This window comes from Brassica oleracea, chromosome C6 (assembly GCF_000695525.1).
Source record: "Brassica oleracea var. oleracea cultivar TO1000 chromosome C6, BOL, whole genome shotgun sequence".
NCBI lineage: Eukaryota > Viridiplantae > Streptophyta > Magnoliopsida > Brassicales > Brassicaceae > Brassica > Brassica oleracea.
Window position 1 is genome coordinate 33609965 of NC_027753.1, and position 15264 is coordinate 33625228.

The 15264-nt window shown below is 36.8% G+C and overlaps 4 protein-coding genes across 5 annotated transcripts in view; all 4 read right to left on the bottom strand.

The window, feature by feature from the left end:
• Positions 1–2946: 2946 nt before the first annotated feature.
• Positions 2947–4460, bottom strand: LOC106298999 (transcription factor TCP12-like). 2 transcript variants are annotated; one of them, XM_013735127.1, is made up of 2 exons: positions 3303–4460; positions 2947–3177 (listed from the first exon to the last, which is right to left on the bottom strand). In XM_013735127.1, the coding sequence occupies exons 1-2, from the start codon at positions 4242–4244 to the stop codon at positions 3169–3171; spliced, it is 951 nt and encodes a 316-aa protein (XP_013590581.1). In that variant the 5' UTR covers positions 4245–4460; the 3' UTR covers positions 2947–3168. The 2 variants fall into 2 exon arrangements, with proteins under 2 accessions (XP_013590581.1, XP_013590580.1); XM_013735126.1 differs by having other exon boundaries at positions 3285–4460.
• Positions 4461–4540: 80 nt separating this feature from the next.
• Positions 4541–7028, bottom strand: LOC106298047. Its single transcript, XM_013734151.1, has 5 exons — positions 6650–7028; positions 6290–6550; positions 5824–6177; positions 5007–5704; positions 4541–4906 (listed from the first exon to the last, which is right to left on the bottom strand). The coding sequence occupies exons 1-5, from the start codon at positions 7026–7028 to the stop codon at positions 4541–4543; spliced, it is 2058 nt and encodes a 685-aa protein (XP_013589605.1).
• Positions 7029–13751: 6723 nt separating this feature from the next.
• LOC106299655 lies at positions 13752–14434 on the bottom strand. The gene is made up of 2 exons (XM_013735713.1): positions 14403–14434; positions 13752–14245 (listed from the first exon to the last, which is right to left on the bottom strand). Exons 1-2 carry the CDS (start codon positions 14424–14426, stop codon positions 13913–13915), a joined length of 357 nt encoding a protein of 118 aa, XP_013591167.1. The 5' UTR covers positions 14427–14434; the 3' UTR covers positions 13752–13912.
• Positions 14435–14444: 10 nt separating this feature from the next.
• LOC106298048 overlaps positions 14445–15264 on the bottom strand; it is a 1766-nt gene continuing 946 nt past the window's right edge. The window contains exons 3-6 of the mRNA XM_013734152.1: positions 15132–15219; positions 14968–15043; positions 14683–14894; positions 14445–14615 (exon numbers count right to left, since the gene is read on the bottom strand). Coding sequence (XP_013589606.1) covers positions 14445–14615; positions 14683–14894; positions 14968–15043; positions 15132–15219 — 547 coding nt within the window. The remainder of the gene's footprint in view (positions 14616–14682; positions 14895–14967; positions 15044–15131; positions 15220–15264) is intronic.

The following is a 15264-nucleotide window of genomic DNA, read 5'->3' on the forward strand; positions in this document are numbered from 1 at the left end:
CAAAATCTAGTATTATACTTATGACAAAAGGCGAAGGAGTTTTTACTACCCTTTTAAAACTTCAACTACGCACAATTTATTAGAACAATATGTTATAACTACGGTGCTATAGTTAGGAGAGGTATTAGAGCAACCTTATTGGTTAGATACTCACTAAGTATCTAACTAATATGATAATATTATGTTAAGTAAAAATTAGGTTAATAAACTATACTAAAATTGTTATCTCCAATGGTAAGATACCCACTAAGTTTCTAATCACTTATGATGGTTTTTTAAATTTTATTTTAATGCAATATAAGTTAGAAAAAATATTCTTGAAAACTTTTCTTAAATCTAAATAAAATATAAACATATACAATTATACTTAAAATTATTTATTTATATTAGTTAATTTTATTTATATATTATTTATAATAATCCCAATAATAAAAGAAATAATAATACTCCATCCCTTTCGATTTAATTATCGTTGTAGAGAAAAACTATTGTTTCAAAATAAATGTCGTTTTAGAGTTTCAATGCAAAATTTATTAATAAGATTCTTTACTTTATTTTTTTATTGGTTGAAATATGGTTAGGTGTATAAGTAATTGTGTTTTTATTTTTGAAATATACAAAATCATATGTTTTCTTAATATGTGTGTATAAACATAGAAAGACAATTAAAATGAAACGGATAATTAATAATAGTATCAACATTTAATAATATTTTTTAGTTTTGAAATTTATAGTTTTGTACTATTACATTAATTAAAAAATAATATACTATTATTGCATAAACTTCAATCATTTCAATTTAAAGTAGTATTACTACATTATTTTAATTTATGAATAATGGATCTTGTTAGATAGCTAATTTTATTTTAAGATTTATACAAAAATATAAAATTATTTTTAATATCATATAAAGAATATAACTAAGATTTAAACCGTAGATGTTTTTGGTTTTATTAACAATAATATTAGCCAACCATAAATTGACAAGTGTCAGATTCTGTGGGTTCTAAAGAGATGATATTAGTTTTTTGATTCATACACTCTTTTGAATACCTTCAATGGAGCTTCTCTAGTAGCCTTGAAGGCTTTGGCAGAACTATGATTTATCAGTTTTTAATTTTTATAAAAGTTGAGATCGTATATAATTATTTTTAGTTCGGTTTGGTTTCCCTTTGGTTTAATGCAATTTTGTTTGATTTGATTTGCTTTTAGTTAAAAGAAGAATCCATAGATATATAAAATTATTCTTTCGGCATAAAACAATAATATATTTTCTTATTTATCTTTACATTTATTAAAACTCATTGGGTAAATTTTGGTTTGGTTCGGCTCAATTTTCTGGTAAGGATTTGTTTAGTTTTAACCATTTGATCGGCCCATCTTACATTCAGTATATTAAAGTGTTTTTATAGTAAATCCAGCCTTTATTTATAAGAAAATTAAATGGCTTATTTGGGCCTAAGGCCCATATTATATCATTGGTTCCACTTCCACTAGGACTACTGCACTAGGGTAGGGCATGTAGCTTCGCGTAGCAGCGAAGTTCATGTAGATTTTTGGGTTAAACTTAGAGCATGATTAATCCGGAGTTCTTATGATGAAGTTTTTAGCGGAAATTAAGAAACTGTTTATTAACTTTTAACTAAAAAAGCTAAGAACTGGTTCTTAAATAAGAACTTTAAAAACTGGTTCTTAGTCTTTTTAGTTAAAAGTTAAGAAATAGTTTCTTAACTTCCGCTAAGAACTCCACTCTAAAAACTTCGGGTTAATCATGGTCTTAGAGACATGCATTGTTGCGAAGTTCATGTAGATTTTTGGGTTAGACTCAGAGACATGCATTGTTATTATATTGGAACTCAGAGAAATATCGTCTCATATTGGAATTCAAAGGAAAAAAACATGGTGATGTAGAGAATATCCTGCTCATTCGTTGTTATGAATGTAGAAATTCTACGTTGTTAAAAAAAAATTCATTTTCTAGTAAAACGGTATGTTTATTTAGTATTTAATCTGATACATGCGGATGTTCTGCCATGCAAGCTGGGACAAATCAAGGATACTTCCTTTTGTTGTTGTTGCTTTTCTTATTAATTTGGATAATTTTTTTTCTTATTGTTTGATATATTTAGTTGCAGGTGCGGAATTAGTGGTTTCCACAGCAAATATATAACTGATTGATGCTTAACCTTTTAATTGAGACTATGAGGTCATCCATATTTTTCTTATATATTAACTGCATGATATGATGATATTGATATGTACAATTAACATGTTTATATATGCATATATAATAACACAACATGCTTTTGCGTATACATATAACAACTTGGTAGCTACATGTCTACGAACAAAAGAAATCATATATATATATATATATATATTCTCTAATTACAACCGAATACCAAGTAGGTTACAAATTTACAACTGATTTTGAAGAAAGAGAAAGTATTAACCGGATTGTGATCCAACAATTAACACGTAGAGCATATAATAATAATATCACGTAAATATATAAAGAAACAGGTAGATGTTTGCATATATAGAAAATTCACAAAAAAAATATTATACACAACCTAACATATATTGTTTTTTTTACATCACCTGACATTTATTGTTATATATCTTTGGAATAGGGTTAATTAAGGCTTCTTTACGTAAGACTAGCAGTTGTTCCTATCAATAAAAAATCTCTAAACCAGTATATAAGTTACCACATATAATTGATAATTGATAATTTATAATCAAAATCTTATAAGTTTGCTATGTGTTTAATTGTGTGCTTTAGTGCTTCTAAAACTTGTGATATAACTTTTAAATTTCCTATACTAACATATATAGAAAGACAACCTACTACAGAATGCAAACAACAACAAACGCCATTGTAGAAACTTGCTAAATAGTTAATTATTTGAAACCACAAAATAATTTATATCATTTAATCAAGCGGTCAAGAGCTTCAAACTAATTAGCAGACCAACTCCACACACACAAATGTCTACATATATATGAGTTTCTTATGTTGATGCATACAGAAACTCCCAGTACCACATAAGAATAGAGCATTGTCATGATGATCAGTAGCAGAGATAATCGCATAGGAAGAAGATGAAATACGGTTTCTCTCCTCATCTACTCATGCTGTTGAAGTTGTGTTATGCTCCGTTGGTATCACCATTCCTGGAAGTAATAAACATTAGATATTTTATCCTTAATGAAAGTTCTTGACCCCCAAAATAAATCATGACTACATAATTTCGGGCTTTTAATTGACACTAAGTTGTTACCTGCTTCTGAAGCAGTACCTCTAATTGAGATAGACTTGCGTAAGATTCCTCGGAGTCTCCAAAGATGGAAGAAGAGCTAGCGTCACTGTTTAGTCCAAGAAACTTCTCTATAGTTCTTACAGAATCCATTTGATACTCAACCATGTTCACATTAGTTGTACTACTTTCTTGTTCTGGGCTTTTCCCTTCTACTTGGGCACCACCGGTTAACTCAATCTTTTGTGATTCTTGAATAGGATCTGAAAATATTTTTGAGGTATCAATTAGTCCTGATATTCTCATCTTCATCTTCGTCAATGTTCTCTCTCTTGCTCGTTCTCTAGCTTTCTCTCTTGACTCTTTCTTCTTACAAGAGTTCTCCACCGTCTTTGTTCTTCTCCTTGAGACTTTCATTGTCTCCTCCTTTGCCTTTTCATTATCCTGAAGATGCTCATCGTCTCCTTCTCCTCCTCCTGATGCATCTACACTTTCTTTCACTTTTCTTATGGAAGCCTTTGATTGAGAGATAAGCCACTCGATCGTCTTGCTCGCCTTGTCGAAGCCCAACATGTCTTGAAGATTGAAGAATTTACGAGCAATCTGTTGAGACAGTCTCATCCTACGGTCTCTAGGACCTTGAGCGGTACAGATCTTACTATGCCTGTCCCTTTTCTTTCCCGTTCTTCTCCGTGGAACCTTTTCTAAGGTGGTTCCACCAACGCACTTGTCCTCAAGCTTTTTGCATAATTTTCTCGGACAATCAGCAACATGTGTTGCTGCATCTTGCTGCGCTAACAAGAATGAGCTTATCAGGACAGATTCATCAAGAAAATCTGAAGAGAAAGGAAAAGAAGACAAAGGGTAGTGATGGTGAGAACTAGGGCTTTGTATGGGAGTAGTGAAAAAAGGAAGCATGGTTGCTTGATGGGGATTGAAGGGATCAAAGAGGTCATAGCCACTGGTGTCTAAAGAAGGAAACATTAGATTGAAGAGATAGATAGGTAAACTAACTATAGACACCCCCTCCCTTCTTCAATCAATCCGTTTGGTTCATCAGTTCTTGAGGTATAAAGGTTGAGGAAGAAGGACAAAAAGCGACTGTGGAAAGCCAAAACTCTAAAGCACTGCAGGCTATTTTTTTCTTTTTCTTTTTCTAACTCCCAATGGGAGATACCATTTCTGAATTTAAAGTTTTACAAGGTGATTGTTTCCAAAAGAAGTACAACATTACTCATGCGGAAAAATGAACCTCAACAAAATGAAATAGATGCTTTGGTCTAACCCTGTATCCTTTCAAACCAGAGAAAGAGATAAGTAGTCGTCGTTGAATGTCGCCGGTTTCTTTGAGCAGCAGAGGGGAGAGCTCTTTGCTCCATATCGAGAGAGTATAGTTTTGCTCTAAGGAGAAGGTAGATATCTTTCACAACAGAGTGAGCTGGCTTTGAAGTCTGGTTGTGGAGTCGTGAATTCCGTTCTTTCCAAATGAAGTAGACAGCAGCTTGAATGACCAGATTGTAGATAGTTTTTAGCTTTCTATCCAGCCTAATAGATATGATCCAAGGAACCACCATTGCAATCTGTGTTGGGATAGCAAGACCACTCCTTGCGAACATAGTTCTCAACACCGTCAACGAATAGTCACACTGAAAGAATTAAGTGCTCAATCGATTCTTCATTTTGCCCACAAAGCAAACACACAGCTGGGACGTCGAGGCCCCAACTTCTCATCCGGGCCCTTGTTACCATTCGGTCTTTCATGACTAGCCAAAGAATGAATCCATGTTTAGGAATTTGCTTACCGAACCAGACAGCCTTGTACCATGAAACTCGAGGAGGTTCTTGATATAGAGATGTCCAGAGTCTTGATAATGAGAACGGTGAAGGAGGCTCGTTTACTTCGTTTCTCCACAAGTAGTAATCGTCCTCTATGTCATGAACATCAGGAGGTTGTACGGGAAGCACATCACGAAGGGTAACAAGAATAGAGTGTCTACTCCTGCGAGAGACAGACCAACCATCTTCCCTTACCACTGACGAGACTGTCGCATCGAGAGGAATTCCAGATACTTGAGGTCCCAAGGGCCCTGTGAGTATCAGAAGAGGACCAGCATTTGTCCAGTCGTCATGCCAAAATGAAGCTGTTCGCACTGATATGACATGACATGTGATGAAAGGCCTTGCTGTCTGTCGAAGATTCATCAAGCTACGCCAAATCCAACTCCCGACGTTTGAGAAATCAGCAATCCAGAACATGTTGTCACTTAGATAATGTTTCTTTACCCAAGCAACCCATAAGGAGTCTGAACCTGAGAAGATCTTCCATAGCATTTGAATACCATATATAGTATTAATTCCCTGCAACCGACGAAGTCCCAAACCACCACAGACCTTAGGAGAGCAGACTGATTCCCAAGCTACCTTTGCACCACGAGCAGAGTCATCTGTCCAAAGAAAAGGATTTATAATATTTTCCAAGATGTCAAAGCAGCCTTTTGGAAGAGGATAGATGGAGGACCAGAAAGTGATCATGCTATATATAACTGACTGAATCAACTGTAGCCTGCCAGCAAAAGAAAGCTGTCGTGATGTCCAAGAAGCACTCTTGCTCGAACTTTGTCCACCAAAGGCTGGTATTCTCCTCTGCGAAGTTTTCTTGGAAGCAATGGAAGCCCCAAATATCTAACAGGGAGAGAGCCTTGGGATATACCAACTGAGGAAGCTATATCTGCCGAGTTGATCATGTTGTTTCCATCAAGAAACAAGCAAGTTTTCTGAAGATTTAATGCCAGGCCAGAGCTCCGCTGGAAGTCTCTTAGAACTGAGAGAATATCGTGTAATGATTCTGCTGATCCGTCGAAGAATATCAGTAGGTCATCAGCAAAACTTAAATGAGTTACAAGAGGGTCAACACAGTCTGTATGTAAGCCAAAGGTTCCATCTCTAACAGCAATATCCAACTTCTTTGATAAAAATATCCATGTCCATCACAAATAAAGAAGAAGAGATTGGATCTCCTTGTCTCAGACCTTTCTTCCCAGGAAAGAAACCTACAAGCTCACCATTGAAGGCAACAGAGTAGTAGGGAGAAGAAATACATACCTCTATCCATTCAATAAAAGGAGGTGGTACTTGCAGCGCAAAAAGAATATTAAGGATAAAGTCCCACTCCACACTGTCAAAGGCTTTTGAGATGTCTACTTGGAGACAACCCCTTCTTGTCCTCCCTGTTTTGTGAAAATCTGCAACTAACTCTGAAGCAAGCAGCACATTATCGCTTAGAGCTCTCCCTTTCACAAATCATGTTTGATTGCTTTGCACTGAATCCTGAGTGATTGACTTCAGTCGAGAGGCCAAAATCTTTGAAATAATTTTATAAACAATATTGCAGAGGGATACTGGTCTGAAGTCTGAAAGAGAAGAAGCTCCAATGGTCTTAGGAATAAGAGATATGAATGTTGCATTAACTTGCCTTGGCATTTCCGAAGTAAGGAAGAAATTCCGAACTGCATTTATCAAATCCTGGCCAACCAAGTCCCAAGAGGTTATGAAGAATTCCGCAGAGAAACCATCCGGCCCCGGAGATTTGCACTTTGGCAGGTGGAACAAAATATTTTTGATTTCCTCAGCAGTGGGAATTGCAACCAGCGCTTCCATCCCAGAGCTTTCAAACCGATAAGGATGTATTGACTGAAAAAAATCAATTCCGTAGGGCGAGACATCAGGGTTTGATCTTCCTTGAAGGTATGAGTAAAATCTCACCACCATGTCTTTCATGCTCTGAATATGTTATCAGAATCAGTGAGAAAGTGGATAACGTTGCGCGATAGATTTGCCTTGACAGATTTGTGGAAAAAAGTAGTGTTCAGACCTCCTTTTGAAGCCCATCTCACTCTCGATTTTAGCTGAAAAAATTTCTTTTCAGCAGCTGCAAGGACAAGCCACTCCTCACGAGCTAAGGATTCCTCTTGAAATAGGGCTTGAGAAAGGCTTCTCAAATTTCTCAGTTGGATTCTCTCCAGATTCTAAAAAGCTTCTCTTGTCCTCCGCTCAATGCCACTAAAGCGAGAGTTGTTTATGAACTTGCAGCAAAGCTTTACTGATCGCAATTTCTGATAGAGAGAAGCCATATGGGAGGAGGAGAAGACCGGGATCGCCCAAGCAGAAGCCAATAGTTGCTCGTAATCCAGATGAGAAGCAAAGAAGGAGAAGTACATGAATCTCGATTTCCTTCTAGGTTCCTCTGCCCTTATAGAGACCAGACAAGGCGAGTGATCTGACGTTCCCGGGGCGTCAAAGAAAGCAAAAGAGTTTGAGAATTTTCCCATCCAACTCTCATTGATGAGAGCTCTATCCAACTTTATGGATCTTGGAGAAGTTGGAGATTTGTTGGACCAGGTGAAAAAACCTCCCCTATAAGCCAAGTCGAATATTTCACAATCAGATAAGCATTCTTGGAAGTCCGTCATTCCTCCTGGTGAGATGTATGAGGGATAGAGTGAGTAAGCTTCAGAAGCTGCTAGTACTTGGTTGTAGTCTCCCAATAACAGCCAAGGTTGGTTATGCATCACCGAAGCTTGGGCAATCTGTCTAATAGAATTCCATAGAGGGAGACGCTGAGAGCGCTCAGTGTAAGCATAGATAAAGCAGACCGTGAATGATTCTTGGGATGACGGCTCGAAGACACCACAAACAATCATCTGAGAGGATTTGTGATAAACAACAACAGAGAGGAGAGGATTCCACATAAAGACTATGCGGCAATTGTCAGCGTCTGAGCTATGAATCGAATCATATCTCCATCAAGGAAAGGTTGTAGTGATCAAAGCATCTAAATTTTCTTGTTGCACATGAGTTTCCAAAAAACTGCCCAGCATCGGACGATTATGGTGAATCCACCTTTTAACATCAGATTTCCTTACATTGCCATTTAGGCCTCTTATATTCCAACAAAAACACTTCATAAGAAGGACTAAAAAGGGGGTGACGGAGCACTAAGCATCATGAATAATTGGTGCTAGCCCCTTCACCGAGGGCTCCACCGAGATTACCATTTGAGTATTTGAGTTTTCTTGTAAGATAGAAGCAGTCGAGCCAGTAGTAGCTACAGGAGACTCACAAATCTGCACCATAGCCTGCCGTTGCTTCATCCTTGATAATTTTTTTCGCTCCTTTGCAGTAGAGAAAGGAGGAAAATCAGCATTCGCTGCCTCTATGCGTCTCCTTATGATTTGTTGAGTTGCGCTTATAAGCTCTTCTTCAGAGTCAAACTGAGAAGAGGAAAGGATCTTGACAGATTCTGATTAAAAAAGAGCGAGGTGGTGATTTCCTAGGAGATGTTTTTCCCCCCACAGGAATCCACGCGAGAGGTCCAGCAGTTTTAGACAGCAAGTTTGGAAGATTTATTGTTGGTAAGCTGTTAGATTTCCGAAGAGGGGAGCGACCCTGATTTGAAATTCTAGAAGTGGATTCTGCAGCAACACCGGGGGAGAGTATCTCTTTTTGCTGATTTTTGCGAGGAGAGCCAGACAAGGCTTTAGAGGAAGAGCGACCCTAATTTGATATTCTCGAAGTGGATTCTGCAGCAACACCAGGAGAGAGGATCTCTTTTTGCTGATTTTTGCGAGGAAAGCCAGGCAAGGCTTTAGAGGAGGAGGGAGAATCCTTCTTTGGAGCTGCTGATTCTTTTGGAGAGGCTGCCGTTGTACAGATGGGACCTCCCAGACATGAAGTTCTAAGATTTGTTGTGATATTCTTGTACAGGCACCTTTTCTCGAAGTGACCAAAATTTGAGCAGATTTGACATTTATGAGGAAGATTAAGGTACTCCGCTGACACAGTCACTGCGGTTTTGAGCTTGTCGACCACTTTAACAGAGCAGGCTTTTTTCCCTTCCAAATTCACAATGACCTTCAATTTAACTATTCCACTTGAATAAGGCTTCAGTTTGGGGTACTCGGATTGAACCAGAAACCCTACTCCCATAGAAATCGTACTGAACCCCTCAATAGACCAGAGTTCGACTGGCACATTACGGAATAACACCCATACAAGAGCATACTCGAGCTTCATCGGAGCCAAGTTCAGAGTAGGCGACCATTCAGAAACAGAGAAAGCGCACTTCCCAGAGTGCCAAAACGCAACATCCAATACCCATCTCCGGGTTAGCTCGCAGGGAATGAAGATAAGACAGACATTTTTTAGTGGTGTCGGACTCCGATTCGACCTTGCTTACCCCAAATTGGATTTAGGTCTGAGAAGATCTTCGTCGGAGAAAGAGAATTACCGTGAAATTGAGCTACTAAATAGCCCTTCTAGTTAACAGAGGATTTGAAAATGACTGACTCAGGAGCCTGAACAGTTGGAGTGCCATCAGTGGTGAAGGTGGGAGAGGCCATCTTCTTGAGGTTGTGAGAAGTCGACTTTAGCTTTGAGACCCAAAAAGCCGGAGTAGGCGAAATAGTAAGGTCTGCAGAGATTGTTATCGATACTTTCTATAACTCTACACCTTCGTAAGTATATATTTCCTCTAACACTAGTAAACATATTCAAAAACACGTTTTGATATTATTATGTTGCGATTGAACTTTCAAGCATCATGAACCCATAAGCCCGGCCTTTTAGCCATATGGAGGAATACAGAATCGAATCCCGTTGAGAAACTGCAGAACTAAATATTTTAACCATTTAATTAAAGACAAGTTTAGTGTTTCAAAAAAAAAAGATTAAAGACAAGTTTCTTCTAATATTTTCATTTGCAGATATAATTAAAAGCACATTATTTAAATATATTTGGTATATATATATATATATAAATTTTTATTTTTCAAAAATCTCAACCTAATTATTAACTGTGCAGAATTTAATACACATATTCTATTAAATAACACTTATATATATAATATAATATAATATAATATACGAATGTAAAGAAATAAATAAAAGGCTTATATATAGTAAGTGTGATGCTGATGGGTTTAGGTTAAGGGGGAGGTTGTGGGAGTAATAGTGATTAACGGTATTGAATAAAAGTGGTGATAGCTAAAAGAAGAAGAGTGGGACGAGAAAAGAAAAGGGACCAAGTCTAAGGCCTATCTGGTTACCCTTCACGTGGGTGTTTGCTTTGTTGTTTGATAGCAACCCCATGTCCTTCATTTTCTCGGTTGTACTTTATTGGAAGATAATATTGGCCTCTACATCTTGCAAAAAGATGGAAATACATATATATATATATATATATATATATATATTCGTTTGCTCAAAAAATATATATATATATATTCTTAATGTACATGCACTTTGTTCTTTTTTTTTTGTGAAACAGAGAATTATATTAAGCTTAATCGAAGATTACAAGTAGAGAGCTCAGTGGTAGAAAGTGGAACTCACTTGTTACATTAAAGGAAACTAAAGCATTAAAAGGATAGGTTAAACGGTTTGAATCATAGGTAAAAACCGGAAGCTTCTTAAAGAGAGCTTCTAAGCTGAGAGACTTTATCCCACAACTGTGAGCAGAGATCATGGCGTTTTGCATTGCCAAAGTTTCCGCAATTAGGGGCGACGCCCCAAAAGAAGCCGTCGTTGAGTGAGATGTGGATGTTCCAGCATCATCGATGGTCCACGTTTTGAATACTGGGTGAGAATTACCTCTTACAAAGAGGGACTGTGGTGAAAAAATTCTCTCCTCAAATGAAGAAGTGGATGACGATCTCTTTCGGCCCTGACGAGAGGAAGTTTGAGTAAACTTAACCATGATGGTTAAAGTTAATGGGCTGATAGGAGTAAGCTTTTGTCTTTTGGGATTGTGAAACAATAATGTAGCGCTTGAGCTTGTGGTTTTGTTGGCCTTCTGTGGTTGATTGATGAACGATGTTGATATTGACATGCACTTTGTTCTTAATGTAAACATTTACCGTTATAATTTATTGAGGACTTCACTCCATTATTACTGAGAGAGGAGGTTTACTAGCCCTTGCAACCTCATTACCCCTCTCACATGACCGACCTAACCAATCACCCTCATCAAAAATTTTAGTACAAAAATGGTCGGCTGACGTACAAATAAAATCATAAAATAAGTGGCCCTTATAAACAAATGATAAACTTGGTGGCATCGACCCTTTGCTTAGCCCAGCCCCCTTCTCCATGGCTTCGTTTTAGCTTTTGATATACATATATGATTGAATATGATATAAATTAACTTAAAATTTTCAATCAACTATTAATTTTGAATAAAATTACTGTTGGTTCGATTTTTTTTTTTTTTTGAACAACATTACTGTTGGTTCGATTAAATATGTTAAATTTATATATGAAATAGATCAATTAATTTAATCGTTCTAGATAAACTTTAAGGTGTTTCATATATATACATATATAATATTTGGATGGTAACAGCCAAACTGAAAAAAGGAGAACTAGAGAATTTCCATCCATGGTATCTTAATGGATATCTCTCGCATTAAAACAATAGAAATGAAACAAAATGGTTTCTAAAATAATAGAATTTTAATTAATAATAATATTATTTTGAGCACAAAGGGTTGAGAACCCTTGAAAACAACCTTCAAATTAGAGTATAACATGATGACAAAAAAAAAATTAGATTATAACAAAAGTATTTAGTATTTTATTTCGAAACTCCTCTCTCCCGTAGCCCTCTCAGGAATTAATAGAGGCAGTTCAATAAACTAATCGAATCTTGAAATAAGCTGTTCGGAGGAGTCTAAAAAGAATATACACAAAATGTAAAACATGCATGCCTGGTTATATATGTTTATTTTTCTTAATTTCACTGTCTTTCAAAGTCCGCCATTGTCATTTTATGTCTTTAATCCTTAATATTTTTTAGATCCTTTTCTAAAAAGTTGAGTTAGTATATTTCCATATTCGAAATTTGCTTAGTCTATCTGTTTGATTCTTCTCTAGTCGAAGGATAAAAGGAGGGAGAAGTAATTGGTTGAGCGACATATAGGTAGGGACTAGGGAGTTAGGGTTTATGACTTAGAAGAGACAGACAAACTGAGCCTACAAAACCCATAGTCTTCTTTAATAATGCCTACTCTCTCGTTGCTTTTCCTATGACTCGCTTGACCACTGCTCACTCCATATGTATATTTCATCTCATAAACTCATGTATTAGCACTGTTTTTTAATCTAGGGGTATTTCATATTTATGAAAATTTCTAGACTAATATCTTTCATTAGTATATGTATAGACCATTTATCCAGATATTGAAATGGGACACATAAAACATGATCTTATATCTAAAATTGGCCACAAAATAAAATATAGCGGGATGTATTCAAACCCGAACTACTTAGCTAAATATTGATTCAAAAAATTTCGAATTTTTTTCACAGGTATGAAACAAGAATCAACTATATATATATATTATGAATTAATGGATGAACAAAGAGATGATTTTTAATGTGTAAAACAAAACAGTAATGACTGAGGATGAACTTTATTTCTAGGGTTCGGTTCCCATAACTCGATATATCAAGAAATACAAAATTGGAATTTTTTTTTTGGCCTTGGGCATTCGCTTCTCACAGTCTATTTGCAATACTCTTCGATTTTAAGTCAACTATAATTACAAACTAGTTTCCATCATTTTAGACAATATTACTACTAAAACAATAACTGTAGTATAAGAATTGTTCCTTGGGCTAACACTACAAAAAGAAAAGAACAAATTCTCCATCAAATCATTTGGATGATGAAACAATATTTTTAGTTGCCAAAATAAAAGGATGTAAATATGTCTAGTGTCTCCCTAATATGTACCACTATGAGTCTGATCCAGATCAGCTTTGAAAAACGATAATCATTTACATGGTGTTACGGTTTCATAATGCTAGGGTATAAGTAAAGCAAATATTCGATTTATTTTTCTCTGATGGGCAAACGTTGCAAAGTAGCTTTAGCCTATGCCATATTTCTTTTAGTTTATGGATCCGATATCGAATTATCTGCACGAGAAGATTCAAGGTGAATGTCTAAAAGCGACCCTTTAGCTTTGATATTTCTTTAACTCCATGGAGAAATTGTGCCAAACTTTTGAGTTTTCACTAGTAAAAATCCAACGCATAGCTACTACAAAGTTGTGGCTATAGAGCAAATTATCGTGGCTATAAAAGAAATCAGCCACGCTTAGATGTCCGAAAAGTAGTGTGGCTATAGCCTCGTGGCTAGAAATAAGCGTGGCTTTTCGTGGCTAGTAGCCACGTTATTACCACGCGCGTCTTCGTGGCTATAATAGCCACGATATAATATTAAGACGTGGCTATTGCTAGTGGATATAATAGCCACGATACTGCCACTTATTCGACGTGGCACTATTAGCCACGGTTTAAAACTGTTTTTCAATTTTAGCTACTAAGATTCAACATTTATAGTATCCATTGTTTTGAAAAACATTCGGTTTGATTAGTTTTAATTAGCCAATTTTCATATTAGAGATTCATTCAAATTATTAAAATTGCACATTCAATAAACACAGAGCTTAATATACAAGATAGTCAAGGTTCAACATTCATAAAAAGTTACATAAGACAAGGTTAAAAGTTTTGAGTCTAAGAAGACTATCAAAAGACCTTGTTACAAAAGACCTTGTTACAAAAGAGGTTATAAGATAAAGTACCAACTTCTAAATGCCATTGGGAGGATTAGGCTGACCAGTTGGTGCTTGAGCCTGATGATCAGAAGTCTGTCCAGTAGGTGCTTGCGGGGGCCTAAGTGTTTGGAGGAGCTGATTGATTGCTTCCCTTGTTGCTCCAAAGTCCTGCCTCATGTCTGAGACGTCCTGTTTCACCCCAGCAACATCAGAAGTGACACTTTGGAGGGTTGTCTCAAGACCGCCCACACGCATCTCCAGGTCCAGGTTGCGGGCAATACCATTGGGGACGCGTGAAGAAGGCGCATGCTCCCTGAATTGTTCACTGCCCAGTCCGTAAACATATCCCCTCTTACTCTTAGCATTCTGTCAAGAGAAATGGAAAAATATTCAAAACCAAGCAAGACCAAACAGAAACTAACATAAGGCTATTTGATCAACTCAGGTAACACATGTAATGCAATTGTCAAAACAGAACAGAAGATTAAAAGTGTCCGAGAATAAAAATGTTAAGCTATCATACCTTCAGATAAGCCTTGTTTAACATGAGGCGAGAAGGAGCAGATTATGCACTTGGACTCCCTGGTGATCCTTCAGTGTTAGAGAGCTGTGTGGCTTCCATCTCGGCCTGAGTTACCAGTTCTTCAGCCCGATAGTTCACAAAAGTCCCATCTGGTCGGGAGTGTGTCTCCCTGACAAGGGCAGTGTAGGATGGTGGTTCACCAGAGGCTTGCGTCTGCAAAAAAAAAGAAATTAGGAAGACAGATTAGAAAGACATATTATAGTACAGACATGGAAGATACCATGTTATACGCTATCCTTGCAAAACACCTAGGGCCTGCATTATGCTTGTGGCACCCTTTACCCACAGGATCAGCCTTGCGGCTTTTAGCAGCCTTCTTGCTTTTCTTTTTAGCTTCATCAGTCGCCCAATACTCCAGAAGCAGTGTCCAGTCGCTATCATTGATGTACTTTGGCTTCTTGTGTTGCCTCTTCTTCTTGCTAATCCTTTCACCAACGTGTCCAGTCGCTATCATTGATGTACTTTGGCTTCTTTTGTTGTCTCTTCTTCTTGCTAATCCTTTCACCAACGGATGTCATCGTTTCCTTCTTCCACAGACCGTAGACCAAATCATTAAATTGAGACTCCCAGTATAAATTTTGCTACAACAAAAAACAAAACAGTAAGAGGTTTAGAAACAGGAAATAATAACAGTAAGATATTTAAAAAAAAAATGTAATTTTTGATTACCACAAACGTTTGCCACCAGGAATCCTTCCTTTCCTCAGGCACCTTATTCCAACTCTTCCAAGGACCCATGTAGTATCCTTGATAGTATCTGTGAGAGACAAGGTTTCACTTCTTAGATTTAGGTTAGGTCAAG

Excerpts from the sequence above, each read along its gene's own strand:
- LOC106298999 (XM_013735126.1), bottom strand. The coding sequence starts at position 4,244 with ATGTTTCCTTCTTTAGACACCAGTGGCTATGACCTCTTTGATCCCTTC.
- LOC106298047 (XM_013734151.1), bottom strand. The coding sequence starts at position 7,028 with ATGGTGGTGAGATTTTACTCATACCTTCAAGGAAGATCAAACCCTGAT. Across the intron at positions 6,178-6,289 it reads TTTCTTTCCTGGGAAGAAAG|ACTGTGTTGACCCTCTTGTA; the intron begins GTCTGAGACAAG and ends GCTTACATACAG. Across the intron at positions 5,705-5,823 it reads CAGCTTTCTTTTGCTGGCAG|ATGACTCTGCTCGTGGTGCA; the intron begins GCTACAGTTGAT and ends TTCTTTGGACAG.
- LOC106299655 (XM_013735713.1), bottom strand. The coding sequence starts at position 14,426 with ATGTTAAACAAGGCTTATCTGAAG. Across the intron at positions 14,246-14,402 it reads TAAACAAGGCTTATCTGAAG|AATGCTAAGAGTAAGAGGGG; the intron begins GTATGATAGCTT and ends TTCTCTTGACAG.